This window comes from Hemiscyllium ocellatum, chromosome 22 (genome assembly GCF_020745735.1).
Source record: "Hemiscyllium ocellatum isolate sHemOce1 chromosome 22, sHemOce1.pat.X.cur, whole genome shotgun sequence".
In the NCBI taxonomy this organism is placed as follows: Eukaryota; Metazoa; Chordata; class Chondrichthyes; order Orectolobiformes; family Hemiscylliidae; genus Hemiscyllium; species Hemiscyllium ocellatum.
The window spans coordinates 30,281,188-30,303,868 of NC_083422.1; the positions used below are offsets into that span (position 1 = coordinate 30,281,188).

Here is a 22,681-nt window from a genome sequence, read left to right on the forward strand (position 1 = left end):
TGCGGGCAATAAGTTGGAAAACTAAAACACATTCAATTCATGTAAAGTTTGGTATCGAGTACCAGAAGCTGGACTTTTTTCTTCTGTGCTGACTAGTGTTTTTTTTTACTGTTTCTTATCTGATGTTAGCGCTACAATGGTAGAATGCACTTTTTAATTAAAGTTCAGGAGAAGCCCAAACATGGTTTACACTACATAGTCAGAACTAAATTCAAGTTGAAGTTTCGTGACCATTGTTATTCAGGATGTGACTAGTGATGTTCCTTAGGGATCTGCACTGGGAGGCTTTTCATGATATTTATAAATGACGTGGATGAAGGAATAGCAAGGAGAAATTTGGCATGTAATACACAGATCTACATCAATTACTCAGAAAGGGTAATGCTAGGGGCTACTACCTGTGTGGTCCATGTAGTGTTCTACTTTGATCTCGATGAAGAATGGCATATGAACTATTCAGGGAATAGCCTGTGGTGCTGGCTGCTCTGGGGAACCAACCTAAGTCTGCAGAAGCAGCGCTACATGAACACATTTCTCTCTCAGAGGGTGGCACAATAAATAATATAGATTGGAGCAGAAAGTTGCAATGGGGTTTTGATGGATTGTGGATTTTGTGGAAAATATGATATCATTCACTCTGGACCTAAGAAAGATGGAACAGAGTAAAATAATGAGAAATTAAGATCATTGGATAAGAAAAGATATATCGATCCAAATACAGAAATCACTAACAGCTAGTGGACAGCCACAAAAATAATTTAGAAGGCTATCAGAATGTAGAACTTTACCTAACAGAGTTGGAATACCAAAGGTTGAACATTGAAGAAGTCTTAAACTCTGGTTAGATCCCATTTGGAGTACTGCATCCAGTTCTAGGCATCATTCAGCCAGAAAGATATATCAGTCTTCAAGGCTGAGCAGTTCAGCTTCATAAAATGATAAGACAATGAGTGTTAAATTATATTATCTGGGTACATAAACAAGATTTACACTTTCTTGAATATAGAAGGTACATTACTTGATTTTATTGAGGTGTTTCCAGTGTGTTTTTATTGTTTGGATCAGGATTCTGGTAATTTGGATTTTCTTTATTCTTTAACATGATGTAGGTGTCACTGGCTCGCCCAGTATTTATTGTCCTCTTGATAGCTGACAAAGTACTCCCATTGATTCAGGACTTCAGAGAAATCTAGACATCCATCTGTAGTGCCATACTTCCTACTGGGAGACACTCCATACCCGACCAACTGATGCCACATTTTGATGTCACACCTTCTGGTTGACTGTGGACATCAACAACTGCAACTTAGTAACTGACCGGAATGAAGTTCTATGTTTCAATGATGCTCAACCTCCTGAAGGGAGATCAGAGAAGATGTGTTCACTTTGCTTCACAAGTGGTACATGAGGAACAGGTCAACTCATGACTATGCCCATCAATGTCAGACCATCTTCCACATTGTGAACTTATCCCCTGATAGAATCATTCCTGCCCACATCTTGATCATTCATAGTGCATCAGCTGAAACTGTTGATTGGATTGCTAGTCTCGACATTATACTTCCCAGCCATATGAATAGTAATAATTGAGGTGTTAAAGATGATTAAAGAATTTGAGAGAGTAGATAAGACAAACTGATTCATCTGATGGGAACAAGGGGCCGTAATCTCAAAATTATGCACATTTTAAGTCTCAAATCAGAAGTAATGTCAGGAAACAATTGTTTGAACAAAGGGTAGTGAAAATCTGGAATAAAATAAAGATCTGCAGATGCTGGAAATCTGAAACAAAACCGTAAATTGCTGGGGGAATTCAGAACGTTCTGAAGAAGAGTCACTGGACTCAAAATGTTAACTCTGCTTTCTTTCCACAGATGCTGCAGATCTGCTGAGCTTCTCCAACAATTTTGGTTTTGTGTTGGAAACCTGGAACCTCAATAGACCAGTGGAGAATTTCAAAATTGAGATTGATAGAGTTTTGGCTTTTCAAATATATCACGGGTTAATAAATGAGGATTGGTAGAAGGAGTTGAGATTCAGACTAACAGTGACTGAATAAATTGGTAAAACAGGCTTGAGGGGTTGAATGGCCAACTGTTGTTTGTGCATTTTGTGTGTTACCATTTGCAACTTTGATGTAGCACTGTCAAGTGACTTTGCTGAAGTGATAGTGAATGATATAATTGATTGCACTGGAAGTATACTTACTTTCATGTCTATACGGAATAGAAACTATTTGGCAGTAATGGAATAGCTTACTGAACATCTGATGGAGTAGATTGCAATGATCTTTGGAAGGAGGGCATTTATAATACATTTCTAATATTCTTATGACCGTTAATATTTATTCCCATTTATTTTACCAACAAGTGAGACATTTCCTTATGATCACAAAGTGTCTGCAACAGGATGTCCTAGCAATTTTCTTTAATGGGCCGTTCAGTTGTTCTTCTAAGCACTTGCATGAGCACAAAAGAGTTATGACATAAAATATCAAATTCTGAAGCACACATAGATAAATCTCTTTCTATGCTAAATTGCAATCTATCCCTTCAAATAGATGAGGCCATTTGAATTTTTTTGTCTTGTTTTGCAAAAATACTGGTTTTGTAGCCTTCAAGTTATTTGCAGTCTGTAACTTAGATACCTCAGATTCACAGCAAAATAACTTGCGATTATGGTCTGCATTATTTTTTCCTTCACCATCACTCCTCAAGGCTCTATACTTGTTCGTCTCTGATGTTGGAAAGGTAGAACTGCGTGTTTTCTGCAAAAACATGAAGCTGTTTTTTAGTGACATTATCCACAGGCACAGGACTATTTTATACACATATGTAGCTCTGCTTCATCACCACTGACTTGCAATTCCTAGCTGTCCCTTTGTTTTCAGGCTGCATGTTTTAGATGAGATGCTCTTCCTTTCACAGGAATATTGATAATAATGAGAATATTGGATGGAATCTTCCTAAGCGCTGTGCAATGATGAGAAGTTTGGCAAAATCAAGTGATATTTCAAGAGTAGCCTTTCTCAACATTAAGACCAAAAAGGTGCATTTTCAACCAAATCCCAGATCCCGAGATGAGATGCTTACCAGTGAATAAAGACAAGCCTATTAATGTCAATTTCTCATCATAACCCTCATTATTATCGAATCTCACCTCATTAATACCATTCTCCCACTCACTGGATAGAAACTAAATGCAGTCTGAGCTAGGGACAAAACCTGCAGATGTTGAACACCAGCTCACTACCTGGTCCTCCGAATGTTCATCTTCAATAGCAGGCACCAACATTCCAGGGCATGCTCAATAGGGAGTGACCAAACACACCCCACACCCACAGACATTGGCATCTGAAACATGCCAGCCTCCATCATCATGTGCCTCCAGTGCACTTACAGTAAATGCCTGCACTGTAATGCTGTGCATTGGAGCACTCTGTCACCTCGAATTGTAATGCTGATGTTAGGACACTTTGCGCACATGGACAAGCATCCAGCTGATGGATTGAATCAAGTTACGTCTCATGGCTTGCCACTCAGTATCATAGTGTACACTTACTGAACGCCTATCTGGATGCTCACAGCATCCCTGGCTTCGCCTGGCATTGTCTTTTGGCACTATGCCCGCGCCCAGCCAAAACATGAAGGCTTCCAGTACATCAAAGTTGCTATTTATCACAGATACAAAGTCAGGTAGCCTGTCACAGTTGTCAGCAATCAGTCAAGGGGATGAACATGTTGGTGTACCACGCTGTACTATGCCAATCTCACACCGACAGCATGTGCCAATAGCCTACGTGGCAAACAGACTCCATGAGCCTCAACCAAATGGCTATATTCCAAAGTCGAAGGGGAATAGTTCTTTATAAAAGCAAGGGGTCTGCTGTCACTCAAGAAACCCTGGTACAGTAAGGGCAACATCTGTCTACATTCAAGGGTTTGTCACAGTCAGCCATCCACTCAGACTTGTCAGGGTCTATAATCAGTCCGGTAAATCCAACCCACTCAGTGAATTATATGGAAAGTATTCAAGGTCTGGTCAGTGATCAGTCAAGACTGTGCATCCAAGTAGGTTGGGGTTAAGTCACAGTCAGTCCTGAGGTTATCAATTAATATCGGGGGAGGGGGTACCAGAGGATACTCTTATGGCAGGAAACTGGGGGGAATAAACACTGGAGATGAGGCATTGCGACATGGGATGCAGACAGTGAATGACGGTGAAGGGAAATTATTTGACTTATGAGGGTGATGAGAGCTGAATGGGAGGACATGGATGCTGCAAGAGAGAGGATTTTGGGTGGTCACCACCAGTGTGGCCTGGATGAGGAAAGTATGCATCATGATGATGGGCATGGCTAAACTGTACTGACAGGCTCAAGGGATAAGGATGAGAATTGCAGAGGGATCAGTAGATTGGGTGTGCAGGGAGTGCCAGGTAGAAAAGTACATAGAAGTTAGGGAAGGGCAGTTACTGATGACCAGACCAAACCTGGGACCATTATGGCGAGCACATTGTGTATTGTCTCCCATGATCTCTCCATTCCTACAAACAACCTCCAAATGGAATCTAGTTACAATGAAAGGGGCCCAGTAATTATGATAGCTAGCTCACCTCCTGCTTCTCCAAAGACTTTCCACTATCCACAAGGTACAAGTCAGGAATGTGATTGAATAGTCTTCACTTCCCTAGATGACTGCAGCTCCAACAATACTTAACACTCTCAAAATGAGCCAGTACAGAGCAGTTCACTAGATTGGCACCCACCACTGTCTCTAACATTCATTACCTTCACCATCAATGTACAGTAACAACGGTATCCAACATGGGTAAAATGTACTACAGTAACTCAGCAAGGCTCCTTCAACAGCCTCTTCCAAACCCATGACCCCTATTGGCTAGAAGACCAAGTGCATCAGAAGCCTGGGAATACCACAACCTGCAAGTTCTTTTGCAAGCCACACACCATCCTGAGCTGGAATTGTATTTCTGTTCCTTCAGTGTTCTTAAGCCAAAATTGTAGAACCTGCTTTTTGACAGCACTGTGGTGACCTTACACCCCAAAGATTACAGTGGTTCAAGAGATCAGCTCACCACCCCTTTTTCCAGGGTCATCAGGGATGACTTTGCTGCTGATTTTTTAAAAAATTGAAACACGTTAAAAACAGAAGGGTGCTAAAACAATTTATACAAGTTTGCAGGTCGCAGATTATACTCAGTTGGGACATATGTAATCTTGATAATGCCATTGTTTGTCCCTTGGTTTTCATTTTCAGAGACCTTTTGTTAGATACTTTCACTATAAGTGGGCATTTTAAATGTTTTCAATATATTTTACAGTATCTTCTAGAACCAACTTGGAAGATTTGCAGAGTAGTTAAAACAGGCCATTTTTTCTCCGACTTATTTATGTGCAGAGATTATTAATTGCACTCTCAGGGAGCACTTGACTACTTAAAGTACTTCTATTCAGTTTACTTTTGCATTGATGAGAGCAAATGCACACTTTTCAACATGAGCATCAACTGTTTTTTGTGTATTAGTTGTCAGTTGGCACATGACATCATTACTGTTAACATAGCATTACTGCAACAGATTCATAGAATCCCTACTGTGTGGAAACAGGCCATTCCACCCATCAAGACCACACCAACCCTCAAAGGGCATCCCACCCAGACCCACCCCCTTCCATCCATGTAATACTGCATTTTCTATGGCTGGATACAATGGGCAGTTTAACATGGGAGAATGTGCAAACTTCACACAGACAGTCATCTGAGGGTGGAACTGAACTCAAGTACCTGGTGCTATGAGACAGCAGTGCCACGGTGCCATCCTTATAGTAATGTTTATGGTCGGATATCACAGAGCATTGAATTCAAGAATGAAATTAATGTAGTTTATTTAGGAGCAGCAGTTTCTAAGCTGCATTAGCTAAACCCAAAGGCAAAGGCGTATGACTTGTGACAGGTTAGGGTGATTTATTGAACGAGAGGGTGAAGGGACAGGTGAAACTGAATTTGGTATTAGGGACTGTAGTTTCTGTTTGCAACCTTCTGTATTGTTCTCTTTCTGCTCAAGCTAACCAAGGCAGGGATCACTTTGAAAAGCTCTTTTTTTTTCTGCCTCTCAGAAGTTTGGTTTTTAACCTTTTCTCAGAGAGTTTGTTTATACATAGATCATGAGATCCAACCTTATCAGGAATGTCTCTGCAAGAGACTTATCCTTGGCAGAGATAACAGGCCAGTCCTATGTTTCTCAGACAACAAACTGCGATGATAGCATTCCTCATTACATTTTTATAATATGTAATAAACTTATTAAAACTTCACAGTGATTTCTGATAAAATTCACCTACTGCTGCAAGACATGACATTTTTTTCCATTTTTAGTATTTTTTTTAAAATTCACTCATGGGACATGGGTTTTTCATAGCTGGACCAACATTTATTTCCCATCACTGGTTGCCCTTGAGAAGGTGGTGGTGAGCTGCCTTCTCAAACTGCTGCAGACCATGTGCTGTAGGCATATTGCACAATGTCCTTAGGGAGGAAATTCCAGGATTTTCACCAGTGACACTGAAGGAACAGCAACATACTTCCAGGTCAGGATGACGAGTGACTTGGAGAGGAACTGGCTGATAGTGGTGTTGAAAATGTGTTGCTGGAAAAACACAGCAGGTCAGGCAGCATCCAAGGAACAGGAAATTCGATGTTTCAGGCATAAGCCCTGAAGAAGGACTTATGCCCGAAACATCGAATTTCCTGTTCCTTGGATGTGGCCTGACTTGCTGCGCTTTTCCAGCAACACATTTTCAGCTCTGATCTCCAGCATCTGCAGACCTCACTTTCTCCTGATAGTGGTGTTCCCATGTATCTGCTGCCATTATCCTTCTAGATGGAAGTGGTCATGGGTTTGGAAGGTATATCTAAGGATATTTGATTGAATTTCTGCACTGTATCTTGTAGATGTTACACACTGCTACTACTGAACGTTGATGTTGGAAGGAATGGATGTTTGTGCTGCAGTGCCAATCAAGCAGGTTGTTTTGTCCTGGATGGTGTCAGGCTTCTTGAGTATTGTTAGGGCTGCACTCAACCAGGGAAGTAAGAATATTCTATTACATTCCTGACTTTAGCCTTGTGGATGGTTGAAAGGCAATGAGGAGTCAGGAAGTAAGTTACTCACCATATTATTCCTAGCCTGTGGGCTCATGTAGCCACTGTATTTATATGGCTAATCCAATTCAGTTTCTGATCAATGGTAAACCCCAGAGTGTTGATAGTGTGAGGTTCGGTAATAGTAGCACCATTGAATATCAAGGAGTCAGGGTTAGATTCTCTCTTATTATAAGCAGTCTTTTCCTGGCATTTGTGTGGTATGAATGTTATTTGCCACTTGTCAACCAAAGCATGGATATTGTCCAGACCTTGTTAGATTTGTACATGGACTGCCCAAGTATCTGAGGATATGTGAATGGCGATAAATGTTGTGCAATCATCAGTGAATATCTCATTTCTGACCTGGTGATGGATAGAAGGTCATTTCTGATGCAGCTGAAGAGTATTTGGCCAAGGATATGACCATTAGCAGAGATGTCCTGGAATCGATGACTGACCTCCAACAATCACAACAATTTTCCCATGACTCCATGCATTGGAAAGCTTTTTCCCCCATTTCCATTGACTCCAGGTTTGCTACGGTTCCTTGTTGCTACACTGGGTCAAATGCAACCTTTATGTCAAGGGCTGTCACTCTTACGTCACCTCTGGAATTCAGCTCTTTTGTCCATGTTTGAACCAAGTCTGTAATAAAGTCAGGAGCTGAGTGACCTTGGCAGAACCCAAACTGAGCGTCAATAAGTAAAGTATTGCTGAGCAAAATATATTAGGTCATACATTGCAAAATGAACCTCTAGGAATATTACTAAAAATAGAGGAACTACATAAAAAGCAATGACATTATACTAAATCATTATAAAACATTTGTTAGACTTCAGGTGGAGTAATGAATTGTATGTTTGGGCACCACGCTTTCAGGAACGATATTGAGGCCTTGAAGAAAGTATACAGAAACTTTATTAGAATGGTATCGGGCAGGAAGGGCATCGGTGACATAGGGAGACAGGAAGGAACTGGAGTCACTGATTTTTGAGCAGAGACCTTAAGAAGAGTTGTTTCAGAGGTGTTAAAAAGAATTGTTTTGATATAGTAACTAAGAAGAATCCGTCTCCAATAGCAGCAAGGTCAATAACCAGAGGTCATGGATTTAAAGTGATTGACAGCAGAACCAGAGGCACCAAGTGGAAGCTTGTGGTTGATACAGCAAGGTAATATGACCTGAAATGTACAGCCTGGGCGGGGAGTGGAAACAGATTCAATACTAATATTTAAAGGACAACTAGATGCATACTTGGTTGGAAAAACGTTCCAGTGTTATGGGGACAAGCAAAAGTCTAGGATGAATTGGATAACTGTGAAAGAGCTGACACAGATGTGATGGGCTGAATGATCATTCTGTGACTCCAATTGAATTTTGGCAATAAGAAGGACATTCTCCAGAGGCTGCATTGCAGGATAAGTTATAGATTTTTGTTGTTGTTGTGGGTTGTGTGTATTCCTACATGTCAGTGAATGTGATGGAGGACAACTAAAAACAGGATGACATTTGCCCCAAGCCTGATTAACAGCACTGGACTTTACCTTTCCTTACTTCATTGAAGCTGTTATAGCAAAGGATATCAATAGTCACATCTTCAGTGGGAATAAAGGGTTTGTAATTTGAGTCTTCTTATAGTTTGAGTGTCAGCCAGGATTCTGTTGGTAGTACTCTCACCTCTGAGTCACAAGGTTTTGGGTACAAGTTCTAGCCATTACTTGATTTTTAAAAAAATCAGAACCTGGCACTGCAGGGCAGTATTGAGGGAGCACTGCAATGTAATATGATGCCATCTTCTCTATAGTAACATTCAACTGAAGAAACATCTACCCAAATGGTTAGATGCGAAAGATCCTACGGTACAATTTCAAAGAGCAGGGCAATCAGCTCTGTGTCTTGGCCTGTATTTATAACTCAGTCAACATCACAAACAATTATCTGGTCAATCATCTTGCCTCCTTTCATTCCTCCCTCCTTCCTTTCCTTCATTCCTCCCCTCCCTCATTTTCTCCTTCCTTAGTTGGTTCCCTCTCCTTTCTTCCCTCTTTCCTTCCTAATGCAGTTTAATGGCCACCTAAGGACCCAGTTGTTTTGTTCTGTTTAAGCCAATATTAGAAGTGTTTCTAGTTACTAACTTGAAATGGACATTACATTATGCACGTATTATGCATGTTCCTTGCTGAATTTCAGAAGTAATTTGTTCAAAAAATGAGAAGTAATGGCAACTGTTTCTGAGAATATGAAAAAAGACTGTTCAGTTTAATTTGGGGCTCTGGAAATCCCATGAGATGAAACAGATTTTTCTCCTGGTCTGTGGTTTGCCAGCTGTGCTTCTCATTCTGAGAACTATGAAGACAGACACTGAGTGCAGTCTGTTAATGATAAACAGCAACAACTTGCATTTAGTTAGCAGTCTGTCAGAAAGCTCCAACATTGGCCTAATTAAGTTTCATAAATATACAATGTCTGATGTTTATGTGCATTTTTCAGCCCCTAAGAACTCTCAATGGTCCAAATACTTCCAAAATCTGATATGAACAGGGCAATTTTACAAGAGTTCAGTTCATTGCCTAAGTCAGTTACTGGACATCTGGGTCTTCACTTAAAAGAGCTTGAAATTGAACTGCTAGGATCCCCATTTCCAACAGGGAAGCAATTGAATCTTGTAGTTGTGCAGTTAGTTTGGAAAAACTTAGTTATAACCTTAATGGAAGATGCTCATTTCAGGAAGATGGAGCAGTGCCATAAACTGCATTTATGACTCCCTTGGAGCCCATGAGCTTCTTTAACTGACAAAGTTAATGGTTCCCATGCTATAGAAAAAGGAAGTGGAAAACATAAAGTAGAGAAAGAATAGATATAGTGAAAAGTGAAATAGGCAGAATTTCCCATTTTAAACCAATTTCATTGGTGACACTTGGTTTTAAACAGTATATTATTCATTAATATAAAGTTTTATTTGTGGTGACATTCACTTCTGATAAAGACTGTGAAAGTCAGAAAGGCAGACTAATTTAGAAATGAATTTATGCGGTTAATATCAGACACCATCTAATGGTCAAACATTTATTTGTTCAATATCTTAGTAGCAATCACCCATTCATTTTAATACATTAAACTCGAAGATAAAACAAAACCATATGCATGAAGGTTTGCATGCTGACATTGTAAAGAGTGTTTTCCAGATTAATTTACCCTATGCCTTATTCTGATACCTTATTATGCTTTCAGTGGATCTCATAAACTGGCTTGAAAAACCATCAATAAACAAGCAACTTCTCACTCAATCAGATTTGTGCATTTTTTGGTCTGTATGACTTTACCTAGTCCTCTCAAACTAAGATGTGCCGAATGTTCATTGTATAGGTATACAAATCAAAGAACTGAAATGAATGATTTATCTGGAATGTAAACTTAGGAAAATACATATGCAAAAATTAAAAATCTTAAGATTTAAAATTTTAAAATATAATATTTCAAAGTTAATATAAATTAAATAGAGAAAATGCTAGAATCTACTATAAAATGATAATTGAAAATAATGGTAAGATTGAGAATAGCCAACATGGATTTATGAATGAGAAATCATGTTTGACAAAATCTGTTGTTGTTTTTTGATGATGGATCTAGAAGAATAGATAATGCTCTGGGAGTACAGATTTAAGCCCCACTATGGCGGCTTGTAGAATGTGAAACAACGGAGGAGGCGATGGTCTACTGAGATTGGGGGAATGATGACTTTGTGAGATTATCATTGGACTGTTACTCCTGAGACCAAGGTAATGTCCTGGAGAAAACAACAAATGCTGGAGATCACAGCAGGTCAAACAGCATCCACAGAGAGAAAGCAAGCCACCATTTTGAGTTCAGAGGAGTCTTCATCAGAGTTGCTGGAGGGGGCAGCATTTATGCCACAGTTGGCAGGGGGAAGTTCCGATCACTTAATCTGAACTATCAATATCTTTTCTCCCTAGCAAATGCACCCCACCGTACCAACACCTCCCCAAACTATAGCATCCTCCATGTTTCATTTCAATTCTGATAAAAAAATCATCTGGACTGACCCACTGTGACCTCCAGCATTTGTTGTTTTCAGTACAGATTCTAGCATCTGTAGTGATTTGTTCCTATAATTTCCTGGGGACCTGGGTTTGAATCCTGCCACAGCGGATGGTGGAATTTGAACTCAATGAACATCTGAAATTAGGACTCTAACGATGACCGTGAATACATTGTCAATTGTCAGAAGAACCCATCTGGTTCACTAATGTCCTTTAGGGAAGGAAACTGCCATCCTTACATGATCTGGCTTACATGTGACTCCAGATCTTTTGATAACATTGGTTAGGCCATGTTGGAATATTGCATGCAATTCTGGTCTCCTTCCTATCGGAAAGATGTTGTGAAACTTGAAAGGGTTCAGAAAAGGATGTTGCCAGGGTTGGAGGATCTGAGCTAAAGGGAGAGGATGAACAGGCTGGGGCTGTTTTCCCTGAAGCCTCAGAGGCTGAGGGGTGATCTGATAGAGGTTTACAAAATTATGAGGGGCATGGATAGGATAAACAGGCAAAGTCTTTTCCCTGGGATCGGGGAGTCCAGAACTAGAGGGCATAGGTTTAGGGTGAGAGGGGAAAGATATAAAAGAGACCTAAGGGGCAACTTTTTCACGCGGAGGGTGGTACATTTATGGAATAAGCTGCCAGAGGATGTGGTGGAGGCTGGTACAATTATAACATTTAAAAGGCATCTGGATGGGTATATGAATAGGAAGGGTTTGGAGGGATATGGGCTGAGTGCTGGCAGGTGGGACTAGATTGGGTTGGGATATCTGGTCGGCGTGGACAGGTTGGTCCAAAGGGTCTGTTTCCATGCTGTACATCTCTATGACTCTTAACTGCCCTCTGGGCAACTAGGGTTGGGTAATAAATGCTGGCTTAGTCAGCAACGGCTTCATCCAATGAATCGACTTTTAAAAATCTGTAAAATAAAGCTAATCTTAATAATTGTGATCATGGCAAATCTCATCAGTTGCTGTAAAGTTCATCTTTTTCACTGATGTCCTTTAGGGAAGAAAATCTGCCTTTTTTAGCTGACTTGGCCTATATGTGACTCTGGATCCAGAGCAATGTTCTTGACTCTTAACTGCACTTCAGTTCAAGGACAATTAGGAATGGGTAAAAAATGCTGGCCTTGCCAGCATCATCCACTTTCCATGGAAGAATAAAGAAGAAGCAATTTCAGCCTGTGACTAGTGAGGAACTTCAGTTCAGTGCGATGCATACCAATCATTTGGATGTGGGGGCTAGATGCAATATTTCCAAATTTGCTGATGACACAGAACTGAGTGTGAAAGTGAATTTGTTAGAAAGAACAGGAGTGCAGAGGATTTCTCAAAAGGTAAGAAATTGGAATGCGTTGATGCTCAAAAAACCTAGGTGTCCTTGCTCATAAATTATTTTAAGCTAACATGCAGGTCCGCTGGGAGAGCAATTGGTATGTTGGCTTTTATTACAGAAGCATTTGAATCCAGGTGTGAAGAAGGCTTGCTGCAATTGTATAGAGCCTTGGTGAGACTGCACATGGAACATTCCTTCCCTGAGGAAGTGCAATGAAAATTTATCAGACTGATTCTGGGATAATGGGATTGCTTCATGAGGACGTACTAAGGACACTGGGTATTTATTGATTAAAACTTAAAAGACCGGGAAGGGATTTTATTAAAAGCATACAAAATTGTAACAGGCCTCATCAGCGAGGTTGAGGGAAGAATGTTTTCTCTGGGTGCAGTGTCCAGAAGCAGGGAACACAGTTTCATGATAAGAGATAGATCATTTAGGAGTTTGAGGAAGAATTTCTTCAGAGGTTGTTAATGTTTGGAATTCTCTAACCCAGAGGGTTGTGATGATTCAGTCATTAAGTATATTCAGGACAGAAATTGACACATGTCTAGATATTAAAGATATCAAGCAATAAGTAAATGTTGCAAGAAAATGGAATTAAGATCAAAGCTCAGCCATGAATTAGTTGATGGGGAAGCATCCTATGGTCTTATATAATTGGCTTCAGGTTTTTCTGGAAATTAATGTCTCGTAATATAATAAATCTTTTGGTGATCAAACAATTAAAAAATATAGCTCTCAGGGAGAAAGCAAAATTTAACACTCCTTAGATGCATTTGAAGGAAGCATCTTTGCTTTGAGCGTGTCTGAATTTCAATTTTTTGGCAATATTAGTTTCAGACCATGCAGATTACATTACCCACATATGCCAGAAGTTCAGCCAAACTGAAAAAAGATTTCTTCATCACTGTGGGGTTTATTCTTGAGGCAGCTGTACAAGTATAAATCATCTGTTTTAGCTTTCTGTGTTCACGAAGGTTGTAACAGAGAACGAAGACTTAGGTTCAAGTTTGTGCACTAGATACTACATTTAAAAGGGTAGCGTTTCCTGCATCTGCACACAAGCTGAATAGCTTTAGCACAACAAATATCAGAAAATTGTATGAGTTAAAATGTATGCCTATATCAAATCCTAACTCATTTTTCTTCAGACATAATTTTTCAATATTGGCAGAACCTGAACAATCCAGTAGATCTTAAAAAATCTGCCTAATACATTTGAATTATTTGATTACCTCCAGTACATTTATCATCAATACAAACTTTCACTCTAGGTGCCACAGACTGGAATAATACATTAATTCAGACAATACTGAACAACAATGAGTGTCTCAGGCCATGCATGATCAGTTAAGAAGAAAATGAGAAAGTTAGCTGTAATTTATCACATGCAGATTATTTCTTTGGTATGTCCATCCACCCTGAAATTACACTGTATGACTGTTAAGCTTTAAAGATTAACATGTTCACATACAGTTGTGTGCCCTCTGTTCCAACAGATTCAGAATTCACTTTAACTGGTTGAAAACTGTGCAATGAGTCTCAATTGCAATGCCCTAAGCATCTGGGAAAACGAAGGTAGTGTATTCACAACCTCAGTAAAACAGGGCAAAGAGGTTCAGAAAACATTTAGCTGGAACAGCATTGGTAAAATGGAGCCATAAGGTAAATTGTAAAGGTGAAAGAGGGATCACCCATCTTTCAACAAGGGCTTATTTTAATATCGATGTCTAAGCTTTCACGAGTTGCATTAAGTATTTCTCCAGGTATAGAATCAGTTTCAATTCTTAATTAACGCAGGCTTTGTGGAGAGTTAACATCTATTGAGAGGCGATCAATCTTTACATGAATTAGCCTTTTTACTTTCCATTCTACTTAAGGCCAAAGGACATAAGGAGAAGTAGCATATTATAGTCATTTCTCTACTCATTCAGGGAGCATTATTTAACTTGGCAATTGGATCTTGCCCACTGGCTGGAGAGCAGGTAGGAGCCCAGTGCCCGCATATTAAATGGAAGTCAGTCATTTAAGTGGTCAGCAGTGGGGCTTCCCTAGATTCAAAGATGAAAATCCCACCTGCTGAGAGCTGGGGACCAATCACAGGCTGACACCTCTTCAGGCAGTAACTACTGGTAATGCACCTACCAGTTGCCCAGGATAAGTGAGTGACCCCAGGCAAGATGTGAATGAAGATCAGTGGCAGTGAACTGAAGCGCTTAAGTGGACATTAATTGCTTTGTGTTTAAATCCCTCATCTTCTGTCTTCAAACTTGCTTTGGGAGTCAGTATTTAATTCCACTCAGCTTTTCCCCCCCTCACAATCTGGACTTTGCTGCCTGCTTTCACAGTATTATCAGCTAGGCAGTTCTGATTATAATACGTAAAATGCCAGAATTCAAAATAGCCCAGTATCAGCTGGATACAAACTACAGAGGGAATCAGTGAATAGACTAAACACTACTTCAAACTGTATCAGACATCTACAAACAGAAGGTCTAACTACCCATGTATTTTAAATATTATATTTTGTGATTTTTCTATTTTGTACCACAGAGTCACCCGAAATGGGCTAAGTTCCTAATTGAAGCTGAAGGCAAACAGTTGGTCATCGAACTTGAAAGAAATGAGTGAGTAGTTCTTATGCAGCCTGAGCTACAAATTGATGACATATGTAACACCTAGGGCAATAACTGTGTTCTGTTAAACGATGCATAGCTTCTGGTAAACATTTTATAACTCTAATGTTCCTATTTAAATTTAAATTACTTCAAACTTAAATAAACATTAATCAACACATTCTAAGATTTTGGTAAATATGTAATATTGAACATTCATTAATATAGTAGATGAAATGTTCATACTAATTTAGCTTTGCTTTATGTATTTGTCTTGTGCTGAATATGATGACAAGTTAGTATGTCTTAAAGACCTTGCTGTTATTATTATTAATAATTAAAACATGTAACAATATTTCTTTATCATCAATCAAATATTTCTGTGTTGGCAGAATTGGTACTTTGTGGTAACACTGTCTTGCCCTTATAAATCTGAGCCTCAAGATTTCAGTTAAATATTTTTACTATGAATGCTCCAGCAATGCTTGAGTGCAGACATCACGCTCAATTTTAAAGTTGAAGATTATGGTTTTGACATTAAATCTGTCTCCTGAGGATTATAAAGTCCTTACTATACAGAACAAAATAATCCTTTTTTTGTATTACGCAACTGTAGTGAAAAGAGACGAGTTTTGGTTTTGGAAACATAAGCACTCAAGATGGAAGTTGATAAGGTATTTTGAAAAAACTGCACATGGCAATTAATTTTGAACCTCCAGCAGCTGCCATTCCTAGAAGCTCTCCCTGTTTTTATTCCATGGAGACATTATGACTGCACTTATTTGAACAAATGGAATCTTTGTTCCTCTAAGCCTCAGCTACCTTCTACAAAAGATTGGTTTGCCTGCGATCATTTCAATAACTAGTGAGGATAACCTGAGCAATGATGATGAGTCCATCAAAGTTGATTGGTAACCAATAAGTTTTTTTTAAAATTTGCTCATGGGATATGGGCATCACTGGCTGGATCAGCATTTACTGCTTGTCCTTAGTTGACTTTGAGAAGGTATTGGCTTTCTTCAAGTTCTCCAGTGCAACTGCTGAAAGTAGACCCACAATGTTGCTTGGTCAAGAGTACCAGGACTTTGACCCATCAACACTGAAGGAACAGTAATTTATTTCTATGGCTGAATGGTAAGTGGCTCACACAGGAACTTGCAGGTGGTGTTCTGCTGCCCTTATACATCCAGATGATACTCGTGAATTTGAAGGTGTCAATAATGAACATCCTTATTTCTGATCTTAAGATGGATGAAAGGTCATTGATAAATGAACATGGTTGGGCCTGGACACTGCCCTGAAGAGCTCCTGCAGAGCCCTGGAGCTGAGGTGACTTCCAGCAACTATAACCATCTTCCCATTGTGCCAAACATTTCTCCATCCAGAGGAGAGTTTTCTCCTGGTTCCCATTGACTCCAGTTTTGCTAGGGCTGCTTGAGGCTACACTGAGTTAGATGCGACCTTGATATTGAGGGCACGTGTACTTACATCACCTCTGGAATTCAGATCTTTTGTCTATGTTTGAACCAAGATTGTAATCAGGTCAGGAATTGAGTGGCCCTGGTGGAACCTAAATTGGGTATCAGTGAGCAGATTATTGCTAAGATGGGTTGGACAGAAGGGTCTGTTTCCATGCTGTACATCTCTGTGACTCTATAAGTGCAGTTTGATAGCACAGTTGATGACACCTTCCATCATATTACTGATGTTTGAATGCAAACCGATGGGGCGTTAATTGGCCAAGTTGGATTTGTCCTGCTTTTAGTATACAGAACCTAACTGAGAATGTACCATATTGTCAAGTAGATGCCAGTATCGTAGTTATATTGGAACAGCCTGGCTAGGGGTGCTGCAAGTTTGGGGCACAAGGCGTCCAGACTATTGCCAGAATGTTGCCAGGCCCCACTGCTTTTGCAGTATCCAGTGCCTGCTACCATTTATTGACATTATGAGGAATGAATCGAAATGGCTGAAGATTTGCGTCTTTGATGCTGGGAATCTCATATTGGTCTTGAAACATTAACTCTGTTTCTCTCTCCACAGATGCTATCTGACCTGTTGAGTTTCTCCAGCATTCTCTGCGTGTGTTTCAGATTCCAGCATCCACAGTATTTTTCTTTTTTATGGCTATCATGTAGCTAGCTTCCTAAACTGCAGCCATCCTTTCAAACACTATTTTTTAAACAGCTTTTTCGCATTCAGTTTCCAGTTTTTAAAAAAGCAAAATTAAAAGACATGGTCCTTCAATATGGAAAGTAAATGCTTTTGAAGATTGCTAACTAAAGACCTATAAGAGTCAAATAGTGTTGATTTCTCCTTCGTTCTATATTACTCTTATAAATTTGCTTTTAGTCATTGCCTTCAGTTGCTACTACTAACTATGTGCTAAGTAACCACTGTAAGGTTTCTTAAATTTGACTTGCAATGAACCTACCAGAAATAGTGGGAATTCTGTTGAGATAACAAAGCAATATTTGACTAGTTTATTCGTACATTGTACAGCTGAAGCAGAATTTATTCAGAACAGAGGAAATCAACAAAATCGATACATCTGCTCCTCAATACCATTTTTTTACCTGAATTTTTACCTGGTTTGTGATAAAATATTGTTACTCTATTGTTCAATTAATATATATTTTTAAAGACATATTGGGTTAAAATCCAATGTTATGCATGTGAAGTGAGATTAGATTACTTACAGTGTGGAAACAGGCCCTTCGGCCCAACAAGTCCACACCGACCCGCCGAAGCGCAACCCACCCATACCCCAACATATACCCCTTACCTAACACTACGGGCAATTTAGCATGGCCAATTCACCTGACCCGCACATCTTTGGACTGTGGGAGGAAACCGGAGCACCCGGCGGAAACCCACGCAGACACGGGGAGAACGTGCAAACTCCACACAGTCAGTCACCTGAGGCGGGAATTGAACCCAGGTCCCTGGCGCTGTGAGGCAGCAGTGCTAACCACTGTGCCACCGAGTGAGGAGGGTGAAACGTCTTACCTGAGTGGTGAGATCTATGGTGGCCCTGATATCAGGCCTTGTGCTTATTTTTAACAAGCTAATTTAGTACAAGTAGTCAGCAGGTGAATCAGCAATGTGGATCTGACTTGAGAGCTGCTGACAGTGCCACAACAGTTCTCAGGCAAATGGATCTTGAGGAGAACAGAGGCAGGGAAAGAAGTGTGGAAATAAGACTCAGGAGAAACATAGACAAGATAAATATTCAGGGACAGTGAAAAATGGCAAGGTGGGGAGTTGGGCACAGTTATAAGATCAGTGGTCCAATGTTGATCAGAGCCCAAGAATGATGGAGCCTGCATTCTTTAAATCTGAAATCCTTAGGTACATTCTAGCTTCTCAAAAAGTTATTGTGTTTGAAGTGTGAATCCGAAAATCTACTACTTCCTGAGTTCAGCCAAGGTAACCAGTCTTGTAGTGGGGGTCTCAAAAGATAATAGGCTCATTATTCTCCCAGGTATGGCATTGTTAGTCAAGGACAGTATTACGGTAGCAGAAAGGACACTTGAGAACTCGTCTATTGTGGTAGTATGGGCTGAGGTTAGAAACAGGAATGGAAAAGTCACCCTGCTGGGTGTTTTCTATAGGCCTCTGAATAGTTCCAGAGATGTAGAGGAAAGGATAGCAAAGATAATTCTGGACAGGAGCAAGACTAACAGGGTAGTCATTATGGGAAACTTTAACTTTCCAAATATTGACTAGAAATACCATAGTTCAAGTACTTTAGATGAGTCAGTTTTTGTCCACTGTGTGCAGGATGGTTTCCTGACACAGTATGTAGACAAGCCAACAAGGGGCGAGGCCACATTGGATTTGGTACTGGGTAATGAACCTGGCCATATGTTAGATTTGGAGATACTTTGGAGATTAGGTGAGCACTTTGGTGATAGGGACCACAATTTGGTGATGTTTACTTTAGCAATGGAAAGGGGTAGATACATAACACAGGGCAAGAGTTATTGCTGGGGGAAAGGCAATTTTGATGCGATTAGGCAAGATTTAGGATGCATAGGATGGGGAAGGAAATTGCAGAGGATGGGCACAATTGAAATGTGGAGCTTGAACAAGGAACAGCTACTGTGTGTCCTTGATAAGTATGTACCTGTCAGGCAGGGAGGAAGTGTTCGAGAGAGGGAGCTGTAGTTTACTAAAGAGGTTGTCAAGAGGAGGAAGAGGCTTATGTTAGGATGAGACATGAAGGCTCGGTTAGGGTGCTTGAGAGTTACAAGTTAACCAGAAAAGACCTAAACAGAGAGCTAAGGAAAGCCAGGAGGGGGCATGAGAAGTTATTGTTATGTAGGATCAAGGAAAACTCCAAAGCTTTCTATAGGTGTATCACGAATAAAAGAATGACTAGAGAAAGATTAGGGCCAATCAAGGATAGTAGTGGGAAGTTGTATGTGAAAACTGAGGAGATGGGGAGACGAAAAATGAATATTTTTCGTCAGTATTCACACTAGAAAAAGATAATGTTGTAGTGGAGAATACTGATGAACAGGCTACGAGACTAGACCTGGTTGAGGTTCACAAGGAGAAGGTGTTATCAATTTTGGAAAATGTGAAAATAGATAAGTCTCCTAGGCCTGATGGAATTTATCCTAGGGTTCTCTGGGAAGCCAGGGAGGAGATTGCAAAGCCTTTGGCTTTGATCTTTATGTCGTCATTGTCTATAGGAATAGTGCTAGAAGATTGGAGGATAGCAAATTTTGTCCCCTTGTTCAAGAAGGGGAGTAGAGACAACCCTAGTAATTATAGACCAGTGAACTTTACTTTGATTGTGAGTAAAGTGTTAGAAAAGGTTATAAGAGAGAAGACTTATAATCATCCAGAGAAGAATAAGTTGATTAGGGATAGTCAACATGGTTTTGTGAAGGGTAGGTCGTGCCTCACAAACCTTATTGTGTTCTTTGAGATGGTGACCAAATAGGTGGATGAGCGTAAAGCAGTTGTACGGGTGCATATGGATTTCAGTAAGGCGCTTTATAGTCATTGAGTCATAGAGATGTACAGCACGGAAACAGACCCTTTGGTCCAGCCCGTCCACGCTAACTAGATATCCCAACCCAATCTAGTCCCACCTACCAGCACCCGGCCCATATCCCTCCAAACCCTTCCTTTTCATATACCCATCCAAATGCCTCTTAAATGTTGCAATTGTACCAGCCTCCATCATATCCTCTGGCAGTTCATTCCATACACGTACCACCCTCTGCGTTAAAAAGTTGCCCCTTAGGTCTCTTTTATATCTTTCCCCTCTCACCCTAAACCTATGCTCTCTAGTTCTGGACTCCCTGAACCCCGGGAAAATACTTTGTCTATTTATTCTATCCATGCCCCTCATAAGTTTGTAAACCTCTGTAAGGTCACTCCTCAGCCTTCGATGCTCCAGGGAAAACAGTCCCAGCCTGTTCAGCCTCTCCCTGTAACTCTGATTCTCCAACCCTGGCAACATCCTTGTAAATCTTTTCCTGAACCCTTTCAAGTTTCACAACATCTTTCCGATAAGGAGGAGACCAGGATCGCACGCAGTATTCCAACAATGGCCTAACCAATGTCCTGTACACCCGCAACATGACCTCCCAACTCCTGTACTCAATACTCTGACCAATAAAGGAAAGCATACCAAATGCCTTCTTCACCATCCCATCTACCTGCAACTCCACTTTCAAGGAGCTATGAACCTGCACTCCAAGGTCTCTTTGTTCAGCAACACTCCCTACGACCTTACCATTAAGTGTATAAGTCCTGCTAAGATTTGCTTTCCCAAAATGTAGCACCTTGCATTTATCTGAATTAAACTCCATCTGCCACTGCTCAGCCATTGGCCTATCTGGTCCAGATCCTGTTGTAATTTGAGGTAACCCTCTTCGCTGTCCACTACAGCTCCAATTTTGGTGTCATCTGCAAACTTACTAACTGTACCTCTTATGCTCACATCCAATAAGGTTCCCTACAGTATGCTATTACACAAAATACGGTGGCATGGGTTTGAGGGTAATTTAGTAGTTTGAATCAGAAATTGGCTAGCTGAAAGAAGACAGAGGATAGTGATTGATGGGAAATGTTCATTCCGGAGTTCAGTTACTAGTGGTGTACAGCAAGGATCGGTTTTGGGGCCAGTGCTTTTTTATAAATGACCTTGATGAGGGCATAGAAGGATGGGTTAGTAAATATGTGGATGACTCTAAGGTCGCTTGAGTGTGGATAGTGCTGAAAGATGTTGCAGGTTACAGAGGGACATGGATAAGCTGCAGGGCTGAGCTGAGAGGTGGCAAATGGAGTTTAATGCAGAAAAGTGTAAGGTGATTCACTTTGGAAGGAACAACATAAATAAAGAGTATTGGGCTATTGGCAAGATTCTTGGTAGTGTAGATGAGCAGAGAGGTCTTGGTGTCCATGTACATTGATCCCTAAAAGTTGCAACCAGGTTGATAGGATTGTTAAGAAGGTATATTTGTGTAAACTTTTATTGGGAGAGGGATTGATTTTCGGAGCCATGAGGTCATGTTGCAGCTGTACAAAACTCTGGTGTGGCCGTGCTTGGAATATTGTGTACAGTTCTGGTCACTGCATTATAGGAAGGATATGGAAGCTTTAGAAAGGGTTCAGAGCAGATTTACTGGGATATTGCCTGGTATGGAGGGAAAGTCTTATGGGGAAAGGCTGAGGGACATGAGGATGTTTTCATTAGAGAGAAGAAGGTTGAGAGGTGACTTAATTGAGACATACAAGATAATCATAGGGTTAGATCAGGTGGGCGTTTTTCCTCAGATGGTGATGACTAGCATGAGGGGTCATAGCTTTGAATTGAGGCGTGATAGACATAGGACAGATGTCAGAGGTAGTTTCTTTAGTCAGAGAGTAGTGGGAGTGTGGAATGCACTGCCTGCAACAGTAGTAGACTCGCCAACTTTAAGGGCATTTAAATGATCTTGGATACATATATGGAAAAAAGGGAATAGTGTAGGATAGATGGGCTTCAGATTGGTATGACAGGTTGGCGCAACATTGAGAGCTGAGGAGCCTGTACTGCACTTTAATGTTTTATGTCCTGATGGGTAACTATTTCACACAGAGGATGGAACGAACTTCCACAGAAAGTGGTGAAGGCGGGTTCAAATATGACATTTAAAAGGCATTTGGATGGGTATATGAATAGGAAAGGTTTAGAAGGATATGAGTCAAATTCTGGCACATGGGACTAGATCAGATTTAGATGCTTGGTCGGCAAAGATGCGTTGGACCAAAGGGTCAGATTCCATGATGTATGACTCTATGACTCTATGAATGATGAGAGTTAGTTGTAAAAACAAACTGTTGATGGAACTGAGTAAAGTATTTGCACTTTAGAAACAAAAACAGTTAACAAGCCAGTATCTTGTAGCTTGACCCTAATGTTAGGTAAAAAAAACAAACAAAAATGTTTAAGTAAAGAGTCAGTCTTACTGGATAGTGTTACAACTGCAGCACATCAGTGAAATG

At 40.3% G+C, this 22,681-nt stretch overlaps 1 protein-coding gene across 6 annotated transcripts in view; it reads left to right on the forward strand.

Moving 5' to 3' along the window:
• Positions 1 to 22,681, forward strand: part of LOC132826253 (disintegrin and metalloproteinase domain-containing protein 12-like) — a 350,675-nt gene that overhangs the window by 50,606 nt on the left and 277,388 nt on the right. For all 6 annotated transcript variants that reach the window (XM_060841979.1, XM_060841976.1, XM_060841980.1 and 3 more), the window contains one exon: positions 15,111 to 15,184. In XM_060841979.1, the coding sequence (XP_060697962.1) occupies positions 15,111 to 15,184 (74 nt within the window). The remainder of the gene's footprint in view (positions 1 to 15,110; positions 15,185 to 22,681) is intronic.